The sequence below is a fragment of the Tiliqua scincoides genome, chromosome 2 (genome assembly GCF_035046505.1).
Source record: "Tiliqua scincoides isolate rTilSci1 chromosome 2, rTilSci1.hap2, whole genome shotgun sequence".
NCBI lineage: Eukaryota > Metazoa > Chordata > Lepidosauria > Squamata > Scincidae > Tiliqua > Tiliqua scincoides.
Genome location: NC_089822.1, coordinates 27,133,832 through 27,155,989, shown reverse-complemented (window position 1 = coordinate 27,155,989; position 22,158 = coordinate 27,133,832). Strand labels below are relative to the sequence as shown.

The following is a 22,158-nucleotide window of genomic DNA, read 5'->3' as shown; positions in this document are numbered from 1 at the left end:
ATCGATGGGAAGAGCTGTTCAATCCTGCCCTTATGTTGTGCAGGATGCCATGGCTGGCTGCCATGCCATAAAATTCTGTGCCACAACAGCTATTGAGAGGATTAAAGGCTCAATCCTATCCAACTTTCCAGCTGTGATGCAGCCATGCCAACATGTCATGCACTGTCTCCTGTGGTGGGAGGGCAATTACAGAGGCCTTGTCAAGGTAAGAGAATGTTTGTTCTATTACCTCGAGGCTTCATTGTAGCTGTATCAGTGCAGGAAAGTTGGAAAAGATTGGACCCTGAGTTTAGTTGTAAATCTTGTGGATGTCAGCTGAGTGCCACATGGAATATTCCTTGTACTGTGTGTATGAATGAATGAATGAATGAATGTGACACACTTTGCTTTTGGCTCAAGTCATGCTCCACTTACAGCACAATCTTATACCTATCTACTCAGAAGTAAGTCCCATTATGTTCAGTGGGGCTTGCTCCCAGAAACATTTGCATAGAATTGAAGCCTTTCACTGGTACAAGCCCTTATACCTTATATCAGTGGTTCTCATACATTTAGTACTGGGACCCACTTTTTATCGGTCAGAATCTGTCAGGACCCACTGGAAGTGATGTCATGACCGGAAGTGACGTCAATCCTAGGCTGCAATCCTTCCCACGCTTACCCAGGAGTAAGACCCATGTACTATCATTGTTAAAATATATACATAGTATCTTGTTAAAAGTACAGGTCTGTAACATTTCCCCAAATGCAGTCACATACTATGGTAGCATCAAGTCTAATATACACTGCTCAAAACAATAAAGGGAACACTTAAACAACACAATGTCACTCCAAGTCAATCACACTTCTGTGAAATCAAACTGTCCACCTAGGAAGCCACACCGATTGACAATCAAGTTCACATGCTGTTGCACAAATGGAGTAGACAACAGGTGGAAATCATAGGCAAGTAACAAGACACCCCCAATAAAGGAGTGGTTCTGCAGGTGGTGACCACAGACCACTTCGCAGTCCCTATGCTTTCTGGCTGATGTTTGGGTGACCTTTGAATGCTGGCGGTGCTGTCACTCTAGTGGTAGCATGAGGCGGAGTCTGCAACCCACACAAGTGGCTCAGGTAGTGCAGCTCATCGAGGATGGCACATCAATGCGAGCTGTGGCAAGAAGGTTTGCTGTGTCTGTCAGTGTGGTGTCCAGAGCATGGAGGCGCTACCAGGAGACAGGCCAGTACACCAGGAGACGTGGAGGAGGCCGTAGGTGGGCAACAACCCAGCATCAGGACCGCTACCTCTGCCTTCGTGCCAGGAGGAACAGGAGGAGCACTGCCAGAGCCCTGCAAAATGACCTCCAGCAGGCCACAAATGTGCATGTGTCTGCTCAAACGGTCAGAAACAGACTCCATGAGGGTGGTATGAGGGCCTGACGTCCACAGGTGGGGGTTGTGCTGACAGCCCGACACCGTGCAGGTCGTTTGGCATTTGCCAGAGAACACCAAGATTGGCAACCTCACCACTGGCGCCCTGTGCTCTTCACAGATGAATGCAGGTTCACATTGAGCACATGTGACAGACGTGACAGAGTCTGGAGACGGCAGGGAGAACGTTCTGCTGCCTGCAACATCCTCCAGCATGACCGGTTTGGCAGTGGGTCAGTAATGGTGTGGGGTGGCATTTCTTTGGGGGGCCGCACAGCCCTCCTTGTGCTCGCCAGAGGTAGCCTGACTGCCATTAGGTACCGAGATGAGATCCTCAGACCCCTTGTGAGACCATATGCTGGCGCGGTTGGCCCTGGGTTCCTCCTAATGCAAGACAATGCTAGACCTCATGTGGCTGGAGTGTGTCAGCAGTTCCTGCAAGATGAAGGCATTGATGCTATGGACTGGCCCGCCCGTTCCCCAGACCTGAATCCAATTGAGCACATCTGGGACATCATGTCTCGCTCCATCCACCAGCGTCACGTTGCACCACAGACTGTCCAGGAGTTGGCGGATGCTTTAGTCCAGGTCTGGGAGGCGATCCCTCAGGAGACTATCCGCCACCTCATCAGGAGCATGCCCAGGCGTTGTAGGGAGGTCATACAGGCACGTGGAGGCCACACACACTACTGAGCCTCATTTTGACTTGCTGTATGGACATTACATCGAAGTTGGATCAGCCTGTAGTGTGTTTTTCCACTTCAATTTTGAGTATGACACCAAACCCAGACCTCCATGGGTTAATAAATGTGATTTCCATTTGATGATTGTTGTGTGATTTTGTTGTCAGCACATTCAACTATGTCAGGAACAAAGCATTTAATAGGAATATTTCGTTCATTCAGATCTCGGATGTGTTGTTTAAGTGTTCCCTTTATTGTTTTGAGCAGCTTATTAAAAATAAAATACTGAAATGAATGGGGACCCACCTGAAATGGCCTCACGACCCATCTAGTGGGTCCCGACCCCACAGTTTGAGAAACGTTGCCTTATATATTTTGTATAAATACACAAGCACACATCATATTAGCCTGTATCTCTGCTATAGACCCATATATAGGTGTGCACCACTTAATGATGGGGATACGTTCTCCAGTCCTGGTTGTTATGCAGTTAGGTTGTTAAGTGAACATTCAGCCCAATCTAGTGCCTTTGTTGTGTAAACAGACACTCCCTGCCAGAAACTAGTTGGCTGCACAGGCTATTGGAGACTGATGGCTTCTTCTTTGCATTAAGAGCCTCTTTGTTGTGTAAACAGACACTTTGCTGCAGACTATGGGAGACCTGACTGCCTCATTAAGAGCCTCTTTGTTGTGCTTTGACCAGTGTTATATAAGTGGTTCATCATTAAGCGGAAGGTTGTTAAGCAGCGCACACCTGTAATCTAAATACTCTTGAATAAATGGATTGTGAACAGTATCCTCACTCAGACAGGGAATGGTTCCGCAATCTGTTTCCTAAGATGTCTAAGTAGACATTTCAGCATTAAAGTCAGAGAGTCTATAAAGCAGCGATTTGCAACCTTTTTCATTTCATCGCATACTGAAAAGGTGTTAAAATTGTCAAAGAGCACCATCAGTTTTATGACAATTTACAAGGCATACCATGCTGCTGGTGAAGGGCTCACATCCCCCAATAGCCCTCCTAATAAATGATCCTCCCCAAACTCCCGCAACCCATATGCGGATCATTTACAGGATGCCAGTACACTGTGGCACATTGGTTGAAAATTGCTGCTATTGAATGTAAGATGAAAGTACACGTTTGAGGAGTAAATTTTAAATACTGAATAGGAAAGTTCATCAACTAAGGAAGCAACTTCCTAAGGATGTAACATATACATTGATGTTAAACACATAAACCTATAACACAAAAGTATGTACACATTAACATATTGCACATGTGTAAATACTTGCTCAGTAAAAAGGAAATTAGATCTGCTGATATAAGAATTACTGAGTATAATACTGGGATTCTTTATGAAAGAAGACTGCATAGTAAAGTAATAAGCCCTTCTGGTGCAGGATGACCAGATGCAATGGAGGCCAAAGTGCCTATACCTTTAACCATTGTATAACTGAGGGAATTTTGGCAGGTGCAGCTTTTTAAACCCTTCCATGTTGAGCTGCACCTGCCAAAATTCCCTCTTCTATATAATGGTTAAAGGTACAGGCACTCTATCCTCCATTGCATCTGGTCACCCTGTTCTGGTATTAAAAAATACAAAAGAAAAAACTGATAAACCCAACTGAGCCCAACACCTGCAAACCTCACTTAGCCAAAGCTATGCCATCTGTTTGCAGAATAATATCCTTCAGGCTCACTAATATATTTCTATGCCTCACAGGTGAAGTAGTCATGCTTTGTATAGAATAAGAACATGTGGCAGTACAATATACAGCAGAGGCTTAATGTACCCTCATTTTATTGAGAGCCATTTGGAATAAAATTGCTACATATTTTGAGTCTAGAAACCATGCTCCCAACCCAGGAAAAGGTAGTTGCATCTCCTAAGTCCTGTTACATAAGAACATAAGAATAGCCCCGCTGGATCAGGCCAAAGGCCCATCTAGTCCAGCTTCCTGTATCTCACAGTGACCCACCAAGTGCTTCAGGGAGCACACAAGACAACAGACACAACCTGCATCCTGGTGCCCTCCCCTGCATCTGGCAATCAGAGGCAGCCTACCTCTACCTTGCATATACCTACCATGACTTATAACCCGTGATGAACTTTTCCTCCAGAAATTTGTCCAATCCCCTCTTAAAGGCATCTAGGCAAGATGCCATCACTACTTCCTGTGGCAAGGAGTTCCACAGACTATACGCTGAGTAAAGAAATATTTTCTTTTGTCCTAACTCTCCCAACACTCAACTTTAGTGGATGTTACATGGTTCTGGTGTTATGTGAAAGGGAAAAGAGCGTGTCTCTATCCACTCTACCCAGCCCCTGTTGAAATCTGTGATATATATTAGACTTGCCTCATTTAAGTGTCATTAATGTACAGAGCTCAGAAGCAACTAATTTAGTCTGGCTCATGACTTAAATCTACAGAAGGTTCAGTCATTATGGACTTTAAACAGTACTGTTCAGTGTGAACTTGATATTGCAGCTTTTACTCAGGCAACTAACAGCCCATTCCTGAGCTGCCTGGGGCCCAGAGGAGCAGTGGTGCCAAAATGGCTGCTGCTGCATCCTATACACACCGGGCAGCTGCCAGCATCTCTTTGTGTTTGTCACTGACTCATGCAGACTCAAGTCACTTTCGTAGATGACTTGAGCACTGACTCGAATCTGAGACCACTGACTCGGCACTTGGTCCCCATGCATGTGAAGTTGAGTCTGTCTGTGTCTGGGTGTGCTTGCTCACTTTTTTTGCAGCGTAAAAGACCTCATGGGGCCATCATTCAGACCAGGCGAGCAGCAGGAAGTTCCAGCCAGGAGGTGGGGAAGGGTTAATGTTTTGCTTTTGCATTGAGCAGGAGGGGAGAGGTGGGAGCAGGCTGTCTTGTACATCTCTGAAAGAACTGATGATCATTGGATGGATGAGCGGTTTGATTTTTTTCTTTGGATGAGGTAGAGCAGGTGGAGGAGCCCAAGGTGGAGGAGCCAATTCTTGCCTTGGAATTGGCTGCACAACCAGGGAAGGGGAGAAAGGAAGTGGGGAAGCTAGGGAGGGGAGGCTGTTTGTAGTGATAGCTTTCCAATGTAGTGATCATGCTTTTGGGCTCCATTGTACTTGGGAGGACGAAGCCTAATTGAACAACGGGTACAAATGGAACTACTTTAGAATGCAGCTGCAAAGGATTGGGTCATACCGTTAAGCCACCCAGCTGCTGCGCATGACACTCCTCCCTCTTGCTGGTTCGGTCCCCACTCTCACACAGTTCATCTCACCCCTTCATTCCTTGTTTCCTTGTTTACAGATGGGATGGGGACATCAGGGAAGTGTTTAAAGAGAAATCACACACACCCTGGCAGCTGCTTCATTTCCCCCCCCCCCCCCAGGAGCCGCAGCTGGCTTTTTAAAAGGAAGGACTTGTGACTTGAGCCTTTTTGAGACGCAAAATGCTCTGGGCAACTCAGAAAGCCCCCCCCCCCCCAATTAAGAATTATATTTGAGTTGAATCACAGGGGTGGAACCTCATGACTCACCTACTCCTGATACAGGCAAAGCACCAATGCAAAGTCTACGGTTATATTTGTAACATACTACAGTGACCTGTTCCATTTACTGACATGGACACAGGTATTGTCTACATACATGCACACACAATTATCTGTGCCAGTTAAAAGTCAGATTATGTATGAGAAATTATATATCTGTGAATTGTTTTGGAAAGGTTTAGTAATTTAGAGGACAAAGGAGGAGATGTGGTTTGGTGAAGAATTAGGTGAGCTATGAAGAAGGCCTGCATCTAGGAAGTTTTGCTCAAAGTCCTAGATTCTGAGCCCTCTGTTGATGGGGCTTTCATTTTTTATAACATTTCTCCAATGAGGTGTAGAATCTTAAAAAAAATAACCTCAAGAAGCCAAATTTTTTATTAGATTTCAAATAAGCCTAAAGCTGTTGCATTTTGTCCGATTATGTGCATAGGTCTGAATGATTTCTAAAAATTACCCTGAATTTCTAGCATTTTGCTCATAGTTGCAGACAAATGTTCTGAAATCCCTACATAATATTTTTATATTTGTGAAAGGATGCAGAATTGTTTACAAGTGTACTGGTATTGGGGAGGCAGGCACATTGTGGACTAATTCAATCCAGTCGTGCATGACTGGGGTGATGGGGGCAGGTTCTGAATGAATATCCAAATGAGTGGGGGCAGAATATGAATGAGTTTTCAAATATGCATCTTCTTCTGCCCCAGCTAGTCATTCATAACTATGCACAGCTAGAGCTAGATATCTAGATAGTGCTGCCAGGCAATGAAGCTACTTGTGTAGCAGAGAAAGACAGGGAACGGAGGCCGGTTGCCTGGTCACTGAAGTTGCATCCTCCTCTCTCATTCAGACTAAGGACAGTGAGAGGGCTTATTTTCTCTCAGTGATCTTATCATATTGTCACATCTACATAGTGCCACAATGTCCTGATTTTTGCTATCTAGTCACACAGTGCAGAAACCCTTAAAAGATTTTTTTTTAATAAAAAGGCATAAAATCAGCCTAGTGGGGCAACAGTGGCTATAAAAAGGTGGGGAAACCATGGTTTCTTTCACACTTTTGTCCCCTGAAAATGTCAACTCTTGCATCGAAAAGAAACCTTTCAATAATTTGGTGCAGAACTGTTTGCAGCAAGTTGCACATACAAAGGGCCTTGAAAGAAGCCAGCAGTGGTATACTAATGTACTGATGCCTAAATTACTCAGGGATTTATTGGAAGTCAAGTCCCTCATCAGTACAACCATCTGATCTAGGCCAGTCTAGTTTAAACATAGTGTGCTTGCAAACACAATGGATTAGAATTAGATCCAAAAGTTTTCTTTCTCTGGCATAAGACTCCTGGAATCCAACCTGATATTCTTAAAATGTCAGTGAAGCAAAGATGGTAGCAGTATCATGCTATACCTAAAACACCCTGGAGAAATAATAGCAGGCAGCAGAGGCCCAGAGCACTGGGAGAGAGATCAAGGAGTAAGATAGAAAGCAATCACTTCTCCAATCAGGGCTCCAGAATCCCAAATATTTCTTCTCATCTTGTGTGTACCATTGATGGGGAATGCCACAGTTAAGGTTGCAAATAAAACCCTGAGTTACTCTCTTATGTGCCTGCATTATGTCATGGTCTATAATTCCTACTCTTTGGAGGGTGTACATGTCATGGGCTACAATTATCACACACAATTGCAGTCTGTCACTACTTCTGCCACGTACTTCCTGTGCTGATAGAGGGCAATTCTCAATCATATGTGGCCACTTTAACTCTGTATTACTCACTTGTTTAGTCTTGCTTTTGAGCTGAAGTAAAGTTTGCAATATTTAATGGAAACTCACAGCTGCATTTTTAGCTGACAGCAGCTGTACTTTGAACACAAAGGGTGCTATAAAAATGTTAGGTGCTAAAAAATAAAATGTTCCACCTCATTTGCTCATATGTAAAACAGTATATATACTATTAATGAGCTCTTATTGGAATGGTACTTGTGAAATATTTAGGAAGGTGGTCCTGTCTTAAGTTCACTGATAATTTGAGGAAAACTATACTATCAATATATTGAATTTCCTTGAGAGACTATTCATAGAGAACATTATTTGTGTGTCGGAATAGGACACACACAAACATTTATCTCTAGACTGAAAATAGTCTGCAATTTTTTAGAATAAGAGGTTACTCAACAGTGCAATCCTAGGCATATCTTCTCTAAAGTAAGGTTTGCACACTTACCAGGGCGTATAGGATTGAATCCTAAGATTCTGAATATCTATTCCCTGCAGCCTGGTTGGTCTGGCAGATAACTTTAATGGGGAGTGCCAGTTTCAAAGACATGTCCAGAAGCAGGGCGAGCCCAGCAATGAGGCTGACTGAAGTGACTGTTCTGAGTGGTGCATTGAGGGGAAACAGCAAACTGATGAGGGGTGCATTACCCTCTGCACCTGCCTATTGTCCTCTTCTGGCCAAGCACTCACCAAGCTACATTAATTGGCTCTCAGATCTTTCTCCTGCTTGCTGAGAGCAAGTGGATAGAGGTAGCCCACTTGTGGTAGCCCATTGTGGTAGAGGTAGCCCACTTCTCCCTCCACCTCCACTGGAGGAAGAAGGAGAAGAAGAAATTTAGTTATTTGATTTTTCTCTGTAAACCGCTTTGTGAACTTTTAGTTGAAAAGCAGTATATAAATACTGTTAATAATAATAATAATAATAATTTACTGCCACTGCCACCACCTTCTCACTACTACTGGCCAAAATTTTTAAAATCTTTTTTTGAGTAATACCAAAATGTTATATATATTTGATGTGTTGTTTTATACAGAATGCAATGAAAAACCTGCTTTGAAATATATCTAGTCCATGGGTGGGCAAACTTTCAACTTTAGGAATTCTGGGCCTTTAACAATTGTGTAGAAGAGAGACAAGCTATGAGATGACAAGCTGCACCTGCTGACATTTCCTCTTCTACACAATTGTTAAAGGCTGAGAATTCCTAAAGTTGAAAGTTTGCCCATCCCTGCTCTAGTCTATCAAAAGTTATAGTTGAAAACAAGAGGGGCAGGTTAATGGTGCATCACCACTCCTACTGCTCGGGCATTGCCTCGCCCACTGCATGAGAGGAGGTCCACCGTTATTTATTATTTATTTTTCACATTTTTATACCACCCTTCCTCTAAAGAGCTCAGGGCGGTATATACAGCTGCTCCCCTCCTTGTGCTCACAACAACCCTGTGAGATAGGTGAGGCTGAGAAAGTGACTGGCCCAAGGTCACCCAGGAAGCTTCATGGCTGAGGGGGGATTTGAACCTGGATCTTCCAGGCCTAAGTCAACCTCCCAAACCACTACGCCACCCTGGCTGGGGGTGTTGTGTTGGCCTCCAGCACTGGGTGATGCAAACCCTAGTGATGTCACTGCAGGAGGGCAGATCTGTACCCAGTTCAGGTGGCGAACTTACTCAAGCCACTCCTGTTCAGAAGATATAGTGGTCCATGGAGGCACAGTAGTTCCACTGGGTCGTGATGACTTTCCATGTTCTAAACTGGCTCTGGAGTTTCTAAAGAGGCTCCCCAAGGCAGGATATAGGCAAATCCAATATCCCACCTTCGCATCTGACATTGAGTTTTGTATTTTTGTCTTAAAAACATAGTCTTTCTGTTAAGAAAGTGAGGTTGATATGATTTTACTTAACATTGTTTTAAAATTTTATTGTTTTGTTTTGACTACAAGTAGATGTACATTCTCTGGTTCTCAGGCAGCTGTTGTGTATTAGCACAAAATATTTGGAGACCAGCATTTTGGAAGAAACAAAATTACAGTTTTTACGCTGTGCAGGGACCAGCAGCTTAAAATGTGGCTGTCTCCTTAAAACATTTTAAATGTGTACTTGCCATTGCATCAACCTTCATGTGCAATGTTTTTTGATAACATTTGTGTCTTCATGGTTTTTTAAAAAGAAGTGTACACTTTGAGATGCTGAAAACTTTTTGCCACCAACAGCTAACAGGAAGTTTGCCTGAATAAAATATGCAAGACATAGTCATGCAAAACAGCAATAAATGCATGCTGTGAGATCAGAAAGTACATACTTCCTTGGCTAGAAGAGTTGATATTTTCTCTATTCAGGATTTCTCATTGACTGTCATCATACATCCTGTTGGTCATGGCTAAAATCAGTAAGAATTTTCTGTAGACTTAAATGGGGATTGTAAAACATTTCTTAGTCTATCTATACTGTACCAAACTCCGAAGCTGCTTTTTAGAAGGAAGTGGAATTATTGCTGTGAAGATGGCATATGTAACGCTACTATCATCCCTTCCCAAATGCACAGATGTGTTTTTGTGCATGGTGTTGCTCACATGTGGTGTTCTGTCTTTAGGTCTCTGTATTCTGAAAAATGTTGATCTCTGTATTGTTAAAAATACAATCTTGTTTAGATTTACAAGACTGATTGTAGTGCATAAGCCAACAGGGGAGTGCTTCCCAAACTTTTGATTCCCTTTACCTGCTGGGGCTCCCTTGACCTACTGAGCCATTGGCTGTAGTTCCTCATTTTGTCTACTATACATTGTATAGGGTAGCAGGCTTTTTGTGAGGATTCCCTGGCTAGTTTCTGCGGCTCCCCAAGGAACCATAGCTCACAGTTTGGGAATCACTGCGGTAAGGGATATTAGTCGTACTTTTCTCTTAAGTACCAAATCGTTTCCATTTCCTAGAAGTGCCAGAAACTGTGCTCTTAACAGACTTCACCTCAACCCATGTTGTACCCCAACTAGTACTATAGTGGTCCAGTCCTATATGGATGCTGCACCAGTGGCATAAGAATGCAGGCATGACACCTATCATAACATAAGCCCATCTTGGTAATGCTGCACCAGTGGCACATCAGTGCTGGTGTAACAACAGCCAAATGCCGATCATTTCCTGGCAAAGCAGTACCGGCACAGCCCTTCCCAGTAACATATCCAACATCCATGGAGACTCCAACACAGCCTGTTACCTACAGAGTATTGTCCTGACATCAGTGTATCATCACTGTGAAGTCGACATGTCATCTATGTGATCTCCAAGGAGCCAGTCGGCCCTCAAACTGGCAGCCAGAGAAGTGCCACTAGTGTGAATTGTACAGGGGGCAGGTGAAGGCTGACTCATCTCTCTATTTTCTATCTCTCTGTCTATTCACCAATCACCACCATTGGCCCCTTGGTTTTTCTTCTCTTTTTTTTTGTTTTTTGCCTATTTGTTTCTTGCACAGGTGTGGGTCTTTGCTAGCACTGGATGAAATACAAATACATATGCTTCCATAGCTGAAATGTAAAAAAAAAAATGCAATACATGCCATTAAATTGTATTACTAATATAAAATAAAAAATACTTAAAGTAAAACCGGCTTGACAAGGCAGTGTTTCTGCTGGACATCCAACAACCTGAACCTTTGCACATATATATCTTGTTTAGTCTCAGACAATATAGAGGGGTGGGGCAGAGCAAGCATGTAGTCCTGCTATGGGAGGTGGGTGGGAGAGTTCAAGGGCATTTTTGGACAGGATGGGGCCCTCAGTAGCAAGCTGGCATAGCATGACCAGGAGGGTTTGCCATTGTACTTGACAGCAGGGATTACTCAAACTGAAAGTTTTAAGAACTGTAGCTAACTGTAGCTTAAGGACTGGGGCTAACCTACCTATAGTAGCCTGAGGATATTGTCTTTTCTGTTGTTTGACTAGTGCTAAACTGACTTTCATGTTATCTATGCATTCCAGGTAAAGAAATGGACAACATTCATTTTCTATTCAATTTTTCTCATTGCCATGTGAAGGAATTCTTTTTAAATTTGGTTTTGGACTGAAAATGTCTGCAGAAACAGAAAAAAAAGATTGCTGCAACATACCTGTCAAGAAGTGGAATCACCAATACCTAAACCTGAAAAAATATAATTAAAATACTGGTTATGGTGCAGTTCTGGACTGGAGTTAAAGCTGTAGCACATAGGTAGCTCCACTTCTAAATTATGGAAATTTTGTGGAAGATGTTGACCTGGATTTTGTGCTTAATCATGGTTTTGTCAGAATTTCATGGTGACAACAGACTTTCTTATAGTTCTCAAGGTAGGGATCCAACTTTGTTGGCTTTTGTGTTTTTGCATTATTTCAGTTAATCAGTTTTCCTCAACAAAGGGCCCAATCCTACCCAACTTTCCAGTGCCGGTGCAGCTGCAGTGCAGCCCGGAGGAAAGGGAACAAACATTCCCTTGCCTAAAGGAGGCTTCTATGTCTGCCAACCTACCACAGGATGCAGTGCATGCCTCATTGTCACAGCTGCACCAGTGCTAGAAAGTTGGATAGGATTTGGCCCATAGATATTAATAATCAGTGTGAGAGACCAGAATGATTTGTGAGGTATGATGGCTTATTCTGTTGACACAGTAGAATTGAAAAGATAGACTTATTAGCAGACTGAAAAGTTGATGTTTTGGTTATTTAATATGGAAACCTTCAATTTAGTGATTGTTTTTAAGTAACTGAAATAATTTATATCATCTTGAAATGTTTGCTTTTTATATGTTAATTAAAGCTGTTGTATATGAATACCTTATTCATGGCCACATGTTCACTGCAGTGCATGATAAGCTCTTCCTTGTACAGGTTCCCCCATTAAATGGATATCATAGATTTGGAAATTCAAGCAAATTTTTGCTTAATTCTTTCCTGCATTAAAGTTTATATGGAAACATATTTTTTGGCAGGGAAAACTTGCTCATGGACTTAAATTTATGTAATCTCAGCTGATAACTGGACCAGGGCACTAATCTAGCACAGAGTTATATTTGCTTATACTCTCCTGAGATCAGTGGGACTTACTGGTATTGGATTGTATCCATATACCTTTACAAAGTGATTGTTCACATTCAGATTGTGTTTTTCTAGCAGGTAAACACATATTTGCTTATATCTTTTCAATAGCAGAACTTAGCCTGAAATGAGCAAATGGTATAGAGGAATAGACAGAGTATTTTATAAACTGAGGGCGCAATCCTAACCAACTTTCCACCACTGGCATAACTGTGCCATTGGGGCATGTGCTGCATCCTGCAGTTGGGGGGCATTCATGGAGGCCTCTTCAAGATAGGGCAATGTTTGTTTCATTACCTCGGAGTTGCATTGCCCTTACCTCGATGCTGGAAAATTGGTTAGGATTGTAGCCTGAAATAGATGAGCAGAATGTACTAGGTCTAGATTCATATTTTTCTTTTAGAAAGTAGATATTTTATTTAGCAGGAAATTAATTTTATTATGAATATGCTCACCTGAGCATGAATGTAAAAGGTACTTGAGTTTAGTAAAATGTGGATAATGTTGTACTATTACTTCCCATGTCCTGTTATATTTTCTTTTCTTTTATACCCATTCCTTGGACTGATATACCTTGTGGTTTCAAAGAGGAATTCCTGTCTTACCTTGAACACTATCAACTAACAATCCCTATAAGGGTTGATCATAATGGAGCCTTCCTCAGCTTTACTGTGAAAAATTCTAAGCCCTCCAGGAGAAAGAAGAGGAGTACTGAACATTATGACCAAGAACTGGCAGTATCTAAATTATTTTTTAAACTTTCTGCCTATGGCAAGCACTTTCATTTAAACCTGACTCTCAACACAGATTTGGTCTCCAAACACTTCACAGTAGAATACTGGGGGAAAGATGGACCTCAGTGGAAGCATGACTTTTTAGACAACTGTCATTACACGGGATATTTACATGACCAGCATAGTACAAGTAAAGTAGCGTTAAGCAACTGCAATGGTCTGGTAAGTGCAAGTTATGTATTCTAGCATGCTGATATTCTTGGTAATTTAAATGTACAGAAAGGGAGAATCTGTGCCCATACTAGTGTATCTCTATTACAATTATCTATTTTTTAACTGTTTTAATTGGATTTTCTAAATTTATAGAATTACAAAAAGAAGAATAAAAATTATTACAATTCTTATTAACAATATGTGTCTCTTGACACTGTTGTCCCATTCTAGGAACTTTGTGGTTCTGATCTAGAGAAAGTTAATCACATTTAAGACATGTTTGCTTTGGAGCAAGTCCCACTAAACTCAGTGAAGTGAAAAACATGCATAGGATTTGGCTGCATGTTCTATTGAAATTGGTGGGGCTTAAGTTAGCTGAAAGTAACTTGTCTGATTGATTTCAGTGAGGCTCAAATGTGCTTAACTTATCTGGACTTGGCTCAAGTGTCCTATATGCTTGATAATGTCTTCGCTACCATGTGTGTGATTTCTTTTTGTACAGTTGTGCTAAAAATGTTTACTGTCTGAAAAGACCCTGAAAAACCAAGGAGTTGAAATAAAAGTCTAATTCCTAAACAAAAATTGTAATAATTTTAGAAGTTTGCTTCAAGTAGTAATTTATAATGTATACAAATTTACAGGCAAGTAGTGGTTTTGAATGTTTTATAAGCATAATATGAAATTAGAGTCACGGTAGGAGTCAAAATATCTCTTTTAGCAGACAGGGTGACGTAAGGTCTGTGTATGCCACACAAAGTATTTTCAAATCCAGTTTTTTGAGGCTGGCACATCTATTGGTCCAATGGAGGGAAGACACTTTGGCCTACAAATACAAAAAACATGGAGGGGAACTGAACCTTTCTTGCAGTATTGGTAGTGATAAATCATAGCAAAAGGTTACTTTAAAACAAATGTACTATACAGTTGAAGCACAAGCTGTGTTTTTTGTAAGCTGTCCACTTGTTGTTGATGAAACTCTGGGTTATTTCAGCAGGAAGTCTTATATGGGGAAAAACTTTTACAGTTGTACTATAATTCAAACCTAAAAATAACTGTAGGGTAGTCAGTTACAAACTGATAAAAAGAGAACACCATGTTTGGAAACCAACACACTGTTCATTACTATAGTAAATCTTAAGGTATATCTTTTGTGATTTGTGAAGGTTAGTTTACTGCTCCATACAGATATGGAGTGTATCCCTATTACAATTATCTCTTTTTTAACTGTTTTAATTGGATTTTCTAATTGAGATACAACTATGACTAGGTGTCTATGGGACTTCAAGTTGTAATGTTTAATTATCTTTTCAGAAATAGAATTATTGATCTGAATTCCTCAGTGTTTCAGATAGGTCTGTCTATGCTGATTGGCCCTCATTCCCTTGCCGAGTGACAGCCCAATCCTGAGCTGCCCGGTGTGTGGGGCTGCCATGGCACCAAAATGGCTGCTATGGCATCCTATGGGCATTCGGGCAGCCAGCAGTGGCTCCCAACGCCTCCTTGAGGGAAGGGTACATTTGTCCCGTTCCCCCAGTAAGGAAAGTAGCCCTTCAATGGAACTGCTCAATTCTGCATAGTACTGCAGAGTACAGTACAATGGGACTACTGCAGAGTGAAGGAGCCCCATGTGAGGCCAGGAGGCTTGATGCGGGGCTCTGGAGCCCTGCCCTTTCTCATCCCTCTCCCACCACACTTTCCCCCTCCTTAGAACGCCTCCCCCTGCCTCCCCCCACACTTCCACTTCTCCACCGCCTGGTGCTCCCATGGAGCGCTGGGTGGTGGTGCTCCACCATCCTCCAACAGGCGCCGACCCAGGGGCAAGCTTGTGCCAAGCTTGCTCTGGTGCTGGGCCGGTGCTAAATCCCGCAAACGTGTATTATGGCATGTTTGCAACAGTGCATGCCAGTGCTGAGCTGGCATGCACTATTCAGGATTGGGCCCTCAGTCACCAGGATGGGGTTTTCTCTGAATTACAGGCCAACACACATTTTGCTGTCTTAAAAGTTAGACCTATTCCTGGGTATATTTGGAGTGCTAATTCTTAAAATAGCACCATTTTTTCCCTAGTCACATCAAATTTTGGAGATAATGGCATAGTCTTGCTAGTGAATGGTTCAAGCAGCTTCCTCATGAGGAAGCCCATATGGCTGTTTAAACCATTAACTAAGGAGGCCGTGCCATGTCTTCAAAACTAGATGAGGGCAATGCTTTTGCCATTTTTTAGAATCAGAGCCCCAAATTCATATAGAACCACCATAAATTTTGGAAAACGTTTTTCTGACCCTCAGATTCACAGGCCTGCGACTCTGAAACGACATTTCTCCCCACAGCCTTCCTCAGGATGAAAGGACTGTGTTTCCTTCTCTGCCCTCACAGGGCTTCCCTCAGTTTCATAAGCTATTTGTTCGAAAGCAGTTTATTAGTTTCAAAAGCAGTTTGGGGGGAGTGGTGGTGGTTCAAGAAAAGTATAAAGTTTGTTTAGGCTAACATAATTAGTTTCATGATGCTTTGAATCCTGGTTCATAGCTAGAGAAGCAGTCAGTGTTGTGTAGTAAATAATTCTTCCCTCCCCAAACCCAACATGCTAAGTTCAAACCTCACATAGCTATAAAGTTCATTCAGTAGCCATTGACAATTCACACACTCTCTCTCAACCTTACTATATATCATTGGATTGTTGTGAGACTACAATTTAACAATTACATGTACGTTGTTCTGAGTTCCGTAAGAGATGAATAGGAAATACATTTGAGAGGTTAATCAATAAATAAATCACCAGTCAGTCAGCATTCCACAAATGAAATTTTCTTAAAGTATTGTTTATGTCACAGGTACATTCTTAGGCTGCAATCCTAACCACACTTTCCTGAGAGTAAGCCCCATTGAACAAAATAGGACATTTCTGAGTAGACCTGGTTAGGATTGTACCCTTAGTTACTTTTCATAGGATTCAAAGGCTAACGATCTTAGGAAAGTTAATTAAAATTATTATTTTCACTGGTTGTCATAGACCAAGTAGTGAGGTCATATATTATGTATAGCTAGGGTGCATTGTTCACTGTAGTGAAAGTGTTCACTTTTATGGATGTTGTATTTTGCTGTGAGTGGCAAAAACACTGTTTCAGAATAGTCTTGGTCTTACAGCTCATTTTGGTCTTTCAGACTAACACATTTTAGTGTTTTATAATGCGAACAAACCACTTTTGTTCTGATGCTAACTTACAGTGTCTTAAGGCCTGCTTCACCCTGTACACAGAAGCCGCTGCACATTTTCACACAGCCTCCATGTGGCATCCATTTTGTGTGAGATACCTCAGTGTGCCTGTGTTTACAATATTGCACTTCATTGTCTTTCTGATCTTAGCTGAAATAACTCTAATAGTCTTTTTCCAGCTGCATGCTGGTGTTGGTGAATGGCTTTTCTCTTGCCTGTATCCATTGGATACAGTGAGCCGGTTGCCCTTAGATCCCCTTTCCCTCTCTTGGTTTGGTGACTAGGACCAGTTATGTTTACTATGTCTGTGAGGTAAGAAATGTTAACATAATTATTTTGTAGTTTATAGGGTGAAGAACATATTCCATTGTCAGCAAAACTAGAATATGGGTGTGCTTGGTTTCAGAAGACCTTATGCTGACCTCCAAAGTTTCAGACAAATATTGTAGTGCTTTTGACTTTTGGCAGTTGTTTATCCAGATAAGTTAATAAATGTAGACTTTATTCTATGCTAAGACAAGACTAAATTGTTTTGAAACTAAAGTGGGCAAACATGCTTAAGCATCCAAAGCCATTGCTGGGCAACCACTGCTCTAGCCCCTTTACTTGAGGCAAGAAACACCCAGTCTGAGCAGAAGGGCTTCCCTTCAGGGCTTCCCAGATTCAGCTATATAGGATCAGCTATGGGAATAATTGCAGCCTCTCTTTCCATTTCAGGAAAAAAGGGCAGCAATCCTACTTTCTCTAGAGGTAGGAGAGCTGCAACTGTAAGTCATGTGGATTCCTTCATCTTGTAAACAGTAGAATCTGGGAGCTCAGACTACTACTAACTGCTGGTCTATATCCTTACAGAATGGGAACTCCTATTTGGAATTTATTTATAACTTTTTCCCTCTTGCTTCTGCTACTGTAGTACATTTAAGCACCCAAGCAAAGGGAAAGAATTTCGCTGTTCAGACATTATTTTACCTTATATTGGTAAAGGGGAGAACTTAATATATAAAGAGAGGAGAAATGTTTAAGGGCCCTGGAATTGCTATCATGTTTCACCTAAAGATGACCTAACTAACATCACTAACCCTCCTGCCACCTTCTGCCGTGAAGTTTAAAATATTTTCTCGAAGACCAACTTGAACAACTTGAACACACTTAGCAGTCTGTGGGAGTCTGTTCCAAAACAAGGAATAACTTTGTACAAGGAAGTTCTCAAAAAACTGTAAAAGCAATATGGGATTTAAATGTGTTACATGATTGTTGTATAAATGTTTATGTCCGTGTCTTGGAGTGCATTGAAATTTCATTGTACTTTGTACAATGACAATAAAGTATTTATCTTATCTAACAGTATTTTTGCACCGCTTTTCAACAAAAAGTTCACAAAACGGTTTACAGAGAAAATGAAATAACTAATGGCTCCCTGTCCCAAAAAGACTCACAATCTAAAAAGATGCAAAAGAACACCTGCAGACAGCCACTAGGAAAGAAACTGCTTGGGTGAGGAGGACCAGTTACTCTTCTGCTAAATAAAAGAGGAGCACCCACTTGAAAAAGTGTCTCTTACCCAGTTAGCAGGGGTAGCATTTCTAAAAGAGTATCTTGAGGTGAGTGACTAGCATGTGCAATCTCTAAAACCAACCATAGAAGATTGGAAAACAGTTTCCTCTTATTGTTATGAGGTAGGAAAGAAATAAAAAAACTGGAGGTACTGTCCTAGTTTTATTCTATTTACTCTACCCATTTTTAAATTGAAAGTCTAGCTCTAGCATAAACAAGAAAGATGTATGTCTTGCAACCTGATCCTAACTAGATTCAGGCTGGCTCATGGAGAGATATAGGACAATGTCATAAAATGGCTGCTGATGGCATGTGCATCACATGTAGCTGCCACTATTTTCAGTCAAAAGGGGAGGCAGCCCGTTGTTTTCTCAGGTGCCAGAACCCAGGGAGCATGGGGTGGGCAGAATGTGGCCGAAACGAGGAGATTGGGATTTCTGGGGATTGTGTCAGGGTGGGTGGAGGGTGGGCATTGACTGCAATGGCTCCATCAATATCCTGTCTTCCATTTCGCCCTGTCACACCTTCTTCCTTCTTATTGAACTTGCGCCAACTAAAAACTGTCACACATCCAAGTAGACCCATTGAAGAACATGTGGGAGTAGAAGTGGGTAAGTAAAATAAATAATTTTTACTTATCTCTCTGCATCCTCATGGTCTCCAGCTGCCAGCAGGATGCAGTGGAGCCTGTGCTGGTACTGTAACACCTTGCAAGGAATATTTAGTTAGAATTGGGCTATTAATTGTTTACTCTATGATCTGTAATCTGCATCTTTGACAGATGATGCCTTATCATGACACAAATTTGAGCTGTTGGCATTCAAGTTGCAGTAATTGTAATTTTTTAATAAATAAGTGCCCATTTTCCATGTTTACACTGGAGCTAAGCACAGGGCAGGCAAACAATAGCTTTGTCAGACTGTAAATACTGTAATAGGTAATACAGGCAGAACATGGAAAATGTCATATCTATTATTCACATTTTATATGGTGATATTGCCAAGTACTTACAACTAATCACAATGAACTTGTAATAATTAATGCAGATATAACATTTGGCAAATTCATTTGCTTGTTTAATGGAGTAGTGCTACCTTAATGGAGAAGATGGTTGATTCTGTAATCTTGGAAATGGATGTATATTTGCAATACTAACATGTTATCGTAAACTGAGTTTAGCATTACGGAAGATAATTCTAAACACTACTAGCAGTCAAAACTGTGAAACAAGTTTCAAAACAGACTTGATAAGATTAAAGTCATAAAGTACAGGCTGCATCTAAGTAAATAATGTTAGGATTGCAGGTAAATTTATCTGACCAAACTTTAAGAGCCTGTAAAGTCTGACTCTACCTGCTCCTGTCTTTGATCCACAAAAAAAGCTGGAAAGTCAGTATTAATGTTTGCACATGGAGAGGAAGCTGAAGCCTGAGCGATTTTGGTTTAATTAAGGCCACCTAGTGAGATAATGGCAGAAGCTTCAAGAAAATAAGGGAGGACATAACATCAGGTTCTTAAGGTTCTCTGGTTAATTTCACAACAGGCAGAGATAATCTTTGTCTTGACAAAGCCACTTGATAACCATAGCCACTATGCTCAGGATTCTTCTGCATCCTGCTGGTAGCTGCAGCAATAACAATTGTCCAAGCACCATTTCTTAAAAGCAAAGCTAAAGGACACTTGGGTCTTCCATCCCAATGAACGCATTTGAAAATAATTTTAAATCAACGATAGCTTTTATTTCTCTGCCTTTAGAGCTAAACTTCTTGGTATCTGCAGATCTCCACTTCAACCATCTTGCCTTCTGATCTGTAGGCAATAGATTTCCGTGGAAAAGTGTGGGTCTTATCAATCATTCAGCACAGTTAAATAGAATTCTGCCCTTTCCCCAAGCTTACTCATTCTGCCATAGCACCATTATGATACCCTGGGTCACTCTTCCCTTCATCTGAGGTAAAGAAACTGAATTGGAAATCAATTTAGCTGATTTGGCAAGAATGTAATCAAGGTTTTTGCTGCTATTGCATCATGGTTATCAAGTGAGGGGGTGGTTGTCTAGCTCTGAGCCTTGTCATGTGTTAACATGGTAGGTATGTGCAAGCTCCTGGTTTTAGAGGTAGGCTGCCTCTGATTGCCAGATGCAGGGGAGGGCACCAGTACGCAGGTTGTGTCTGTTGTCTTGTGTGCTCCCTGAAGCATTTGGTGGGCTACTGTGAGATACAGAAAGCTGGACTAGATGGGCCTTTGGCCTGATCCAGCGGCGCTCTTCTTATGTTATGCTCTTAATATATGTTAGTGAGCAAAAATTCCAGATGCTGTCATTAAGAGACATTTTTTCCATTTGAATTGTGATATGTCAGTGTTATTCAAACTATGAGGTGCGGCTCTTTAGGGCGGTGTCAGGAACTGAAAGGGGAGGTGCGGGATGTCCTCTCGCAGCTATACAGTCACACCCCTGGGCAGAATACGAGCCCGTCTTCTGCCCTGTGTCTGCGCTTTTTTTTTAAAGCAGAAGAAACTGGAGTGCTCAGCTGTGAGAGTGGCTGCTGCTGCCCCGCCCTCTTCCTAGCATGCTCGGCTTGCAGTCCTTAACCCTCGCTGATCCTTGTCTGGTTGGTTCCTAGTTCCCAGCCTGGGATTGCTTCTCATCAAGGTGAAATCTCTCTTTTCAACCCCCTCCCTCATCCACTCCCCCCTTTCGATCTCCAAACCTTCCTGCTTTCCTCCCTCTCCCCTTAAAGTTGCTTCCATGCAGTTGGCAAAGGGGGAGAGGAGAGACAAGCACACACTTTACTTGGCCAGGAGCAGAAAAAGGGTACTGTTTTTAAAGTGATTTATTAATCTTGTTGTTTGACTGAAGAGGAAAGACTGTATTTTTAAAGTGATGAATCTTGCTCTTTGAAGGGATTACTTATCAGCCATTGATGAAGTGATTGGCAGCCCAATCCTATCCACACTTTCCTAGGAGTAAGCCCCATTGACTCTATTGGGACTTACTTCTGAGTAGACATGCATAGGCTTGAGCTGTGCATCTCCTAGTATAGGAGACAAATCAACTTCCTAACCAAACCCTTATCTGATATATTTTCATGGTCTATTTTTGTTTTCCCCACCAGTTGCTGGAAAAATTTAATTTCATTAAATTAATAAAGGGTTCGATCCTATCCAAGGAGAATGGGAGAAATGACTAGTTGGATTGGGGTCCACAGGGGTGTGTGTGTGTAATGTTGGTCAGACTGGTTGTTCACAAAGTTCATTTGATAAAACAATTCTATTGGTATGCTTACCAAGTTTAAAAAAATGAGTCCTCCTGGACCAGACAAAATCTACCTACAGCATCCTGTCTCCTTCGCTGATCATTTATAAAGCATGTATATTGCTATGTATTAATAATATATTTTTAAGATCTGCATTTAATTAATGATACGATTAATATAATTAATATTAATTAATATTAACAGCCAGCCAATTATATTAATATTAATAATTAATATTAATGTAGTTAATATATATTTAATATTATATTATAATAAATATAATATTATATTTAATATATTTAATATAGTTAATATTTCTGGTCACTTCCTGTTTAATAATGTCACTTCCAGCCCTCAGGAACATGATGGGGAGTCATGGCCAACAGTCAGGGGTGTCAAGGGAACCACTTTTGAGTACCATTGTGATATGTGCTTAATATTCCTTGACATCTAAGACACCAAGTTCCCATTCCAGAGAGTAAACTATAGCTTCCTACAGGCCCAGTGCAGCAATATATGCTGCCAATACAGTCTTATCTTATGGTCTTTGCATGGCCATCACAATTTTTTTTTTAAAGTACTGTACATGGTTGTGGTTGTTGTGTATCTCCACTTTGTAACAGATTTGTCCTCTCCCTGACTCTTGACTATTCCACCGACTATAACATCCTCTTATTACAGCCTAATGCTATCCCCCCTCCCCCATGCTGGTGCC

The 22,158-nt window shown here is 41.5% G+C and overlaps 1 protein-coding gene across 1 annotated transcript in view; it reads left to right on the top strand.

The window, feature by feature from the left end:
* The window catches only part of ADAMTS6 (ADAM metallopeptidase with thrombospondin type 1 motif 6), a 176,607-nt gene that overhangs the window by 4,252 nt on the left and 150,197 nt on the right, over positions 1–22,158 (top strand). Inside the window, exons 2-3 of the mRNA XM_066616074.1 lie at positions 11,383–11,727; positions 13,060–13,427. Of these exons, the coding sequence (XP_066472171.1) occupies positions 11,631–11,727; positions 13,060–13,427 (465 nt within the window). The 5' untranslated portion in view covers positions 11,383–11,630. The remainder of the gene's footprint in view (positions 1–11,382; positions 11,728–13,059; positions 13,428–22,158) is intronic.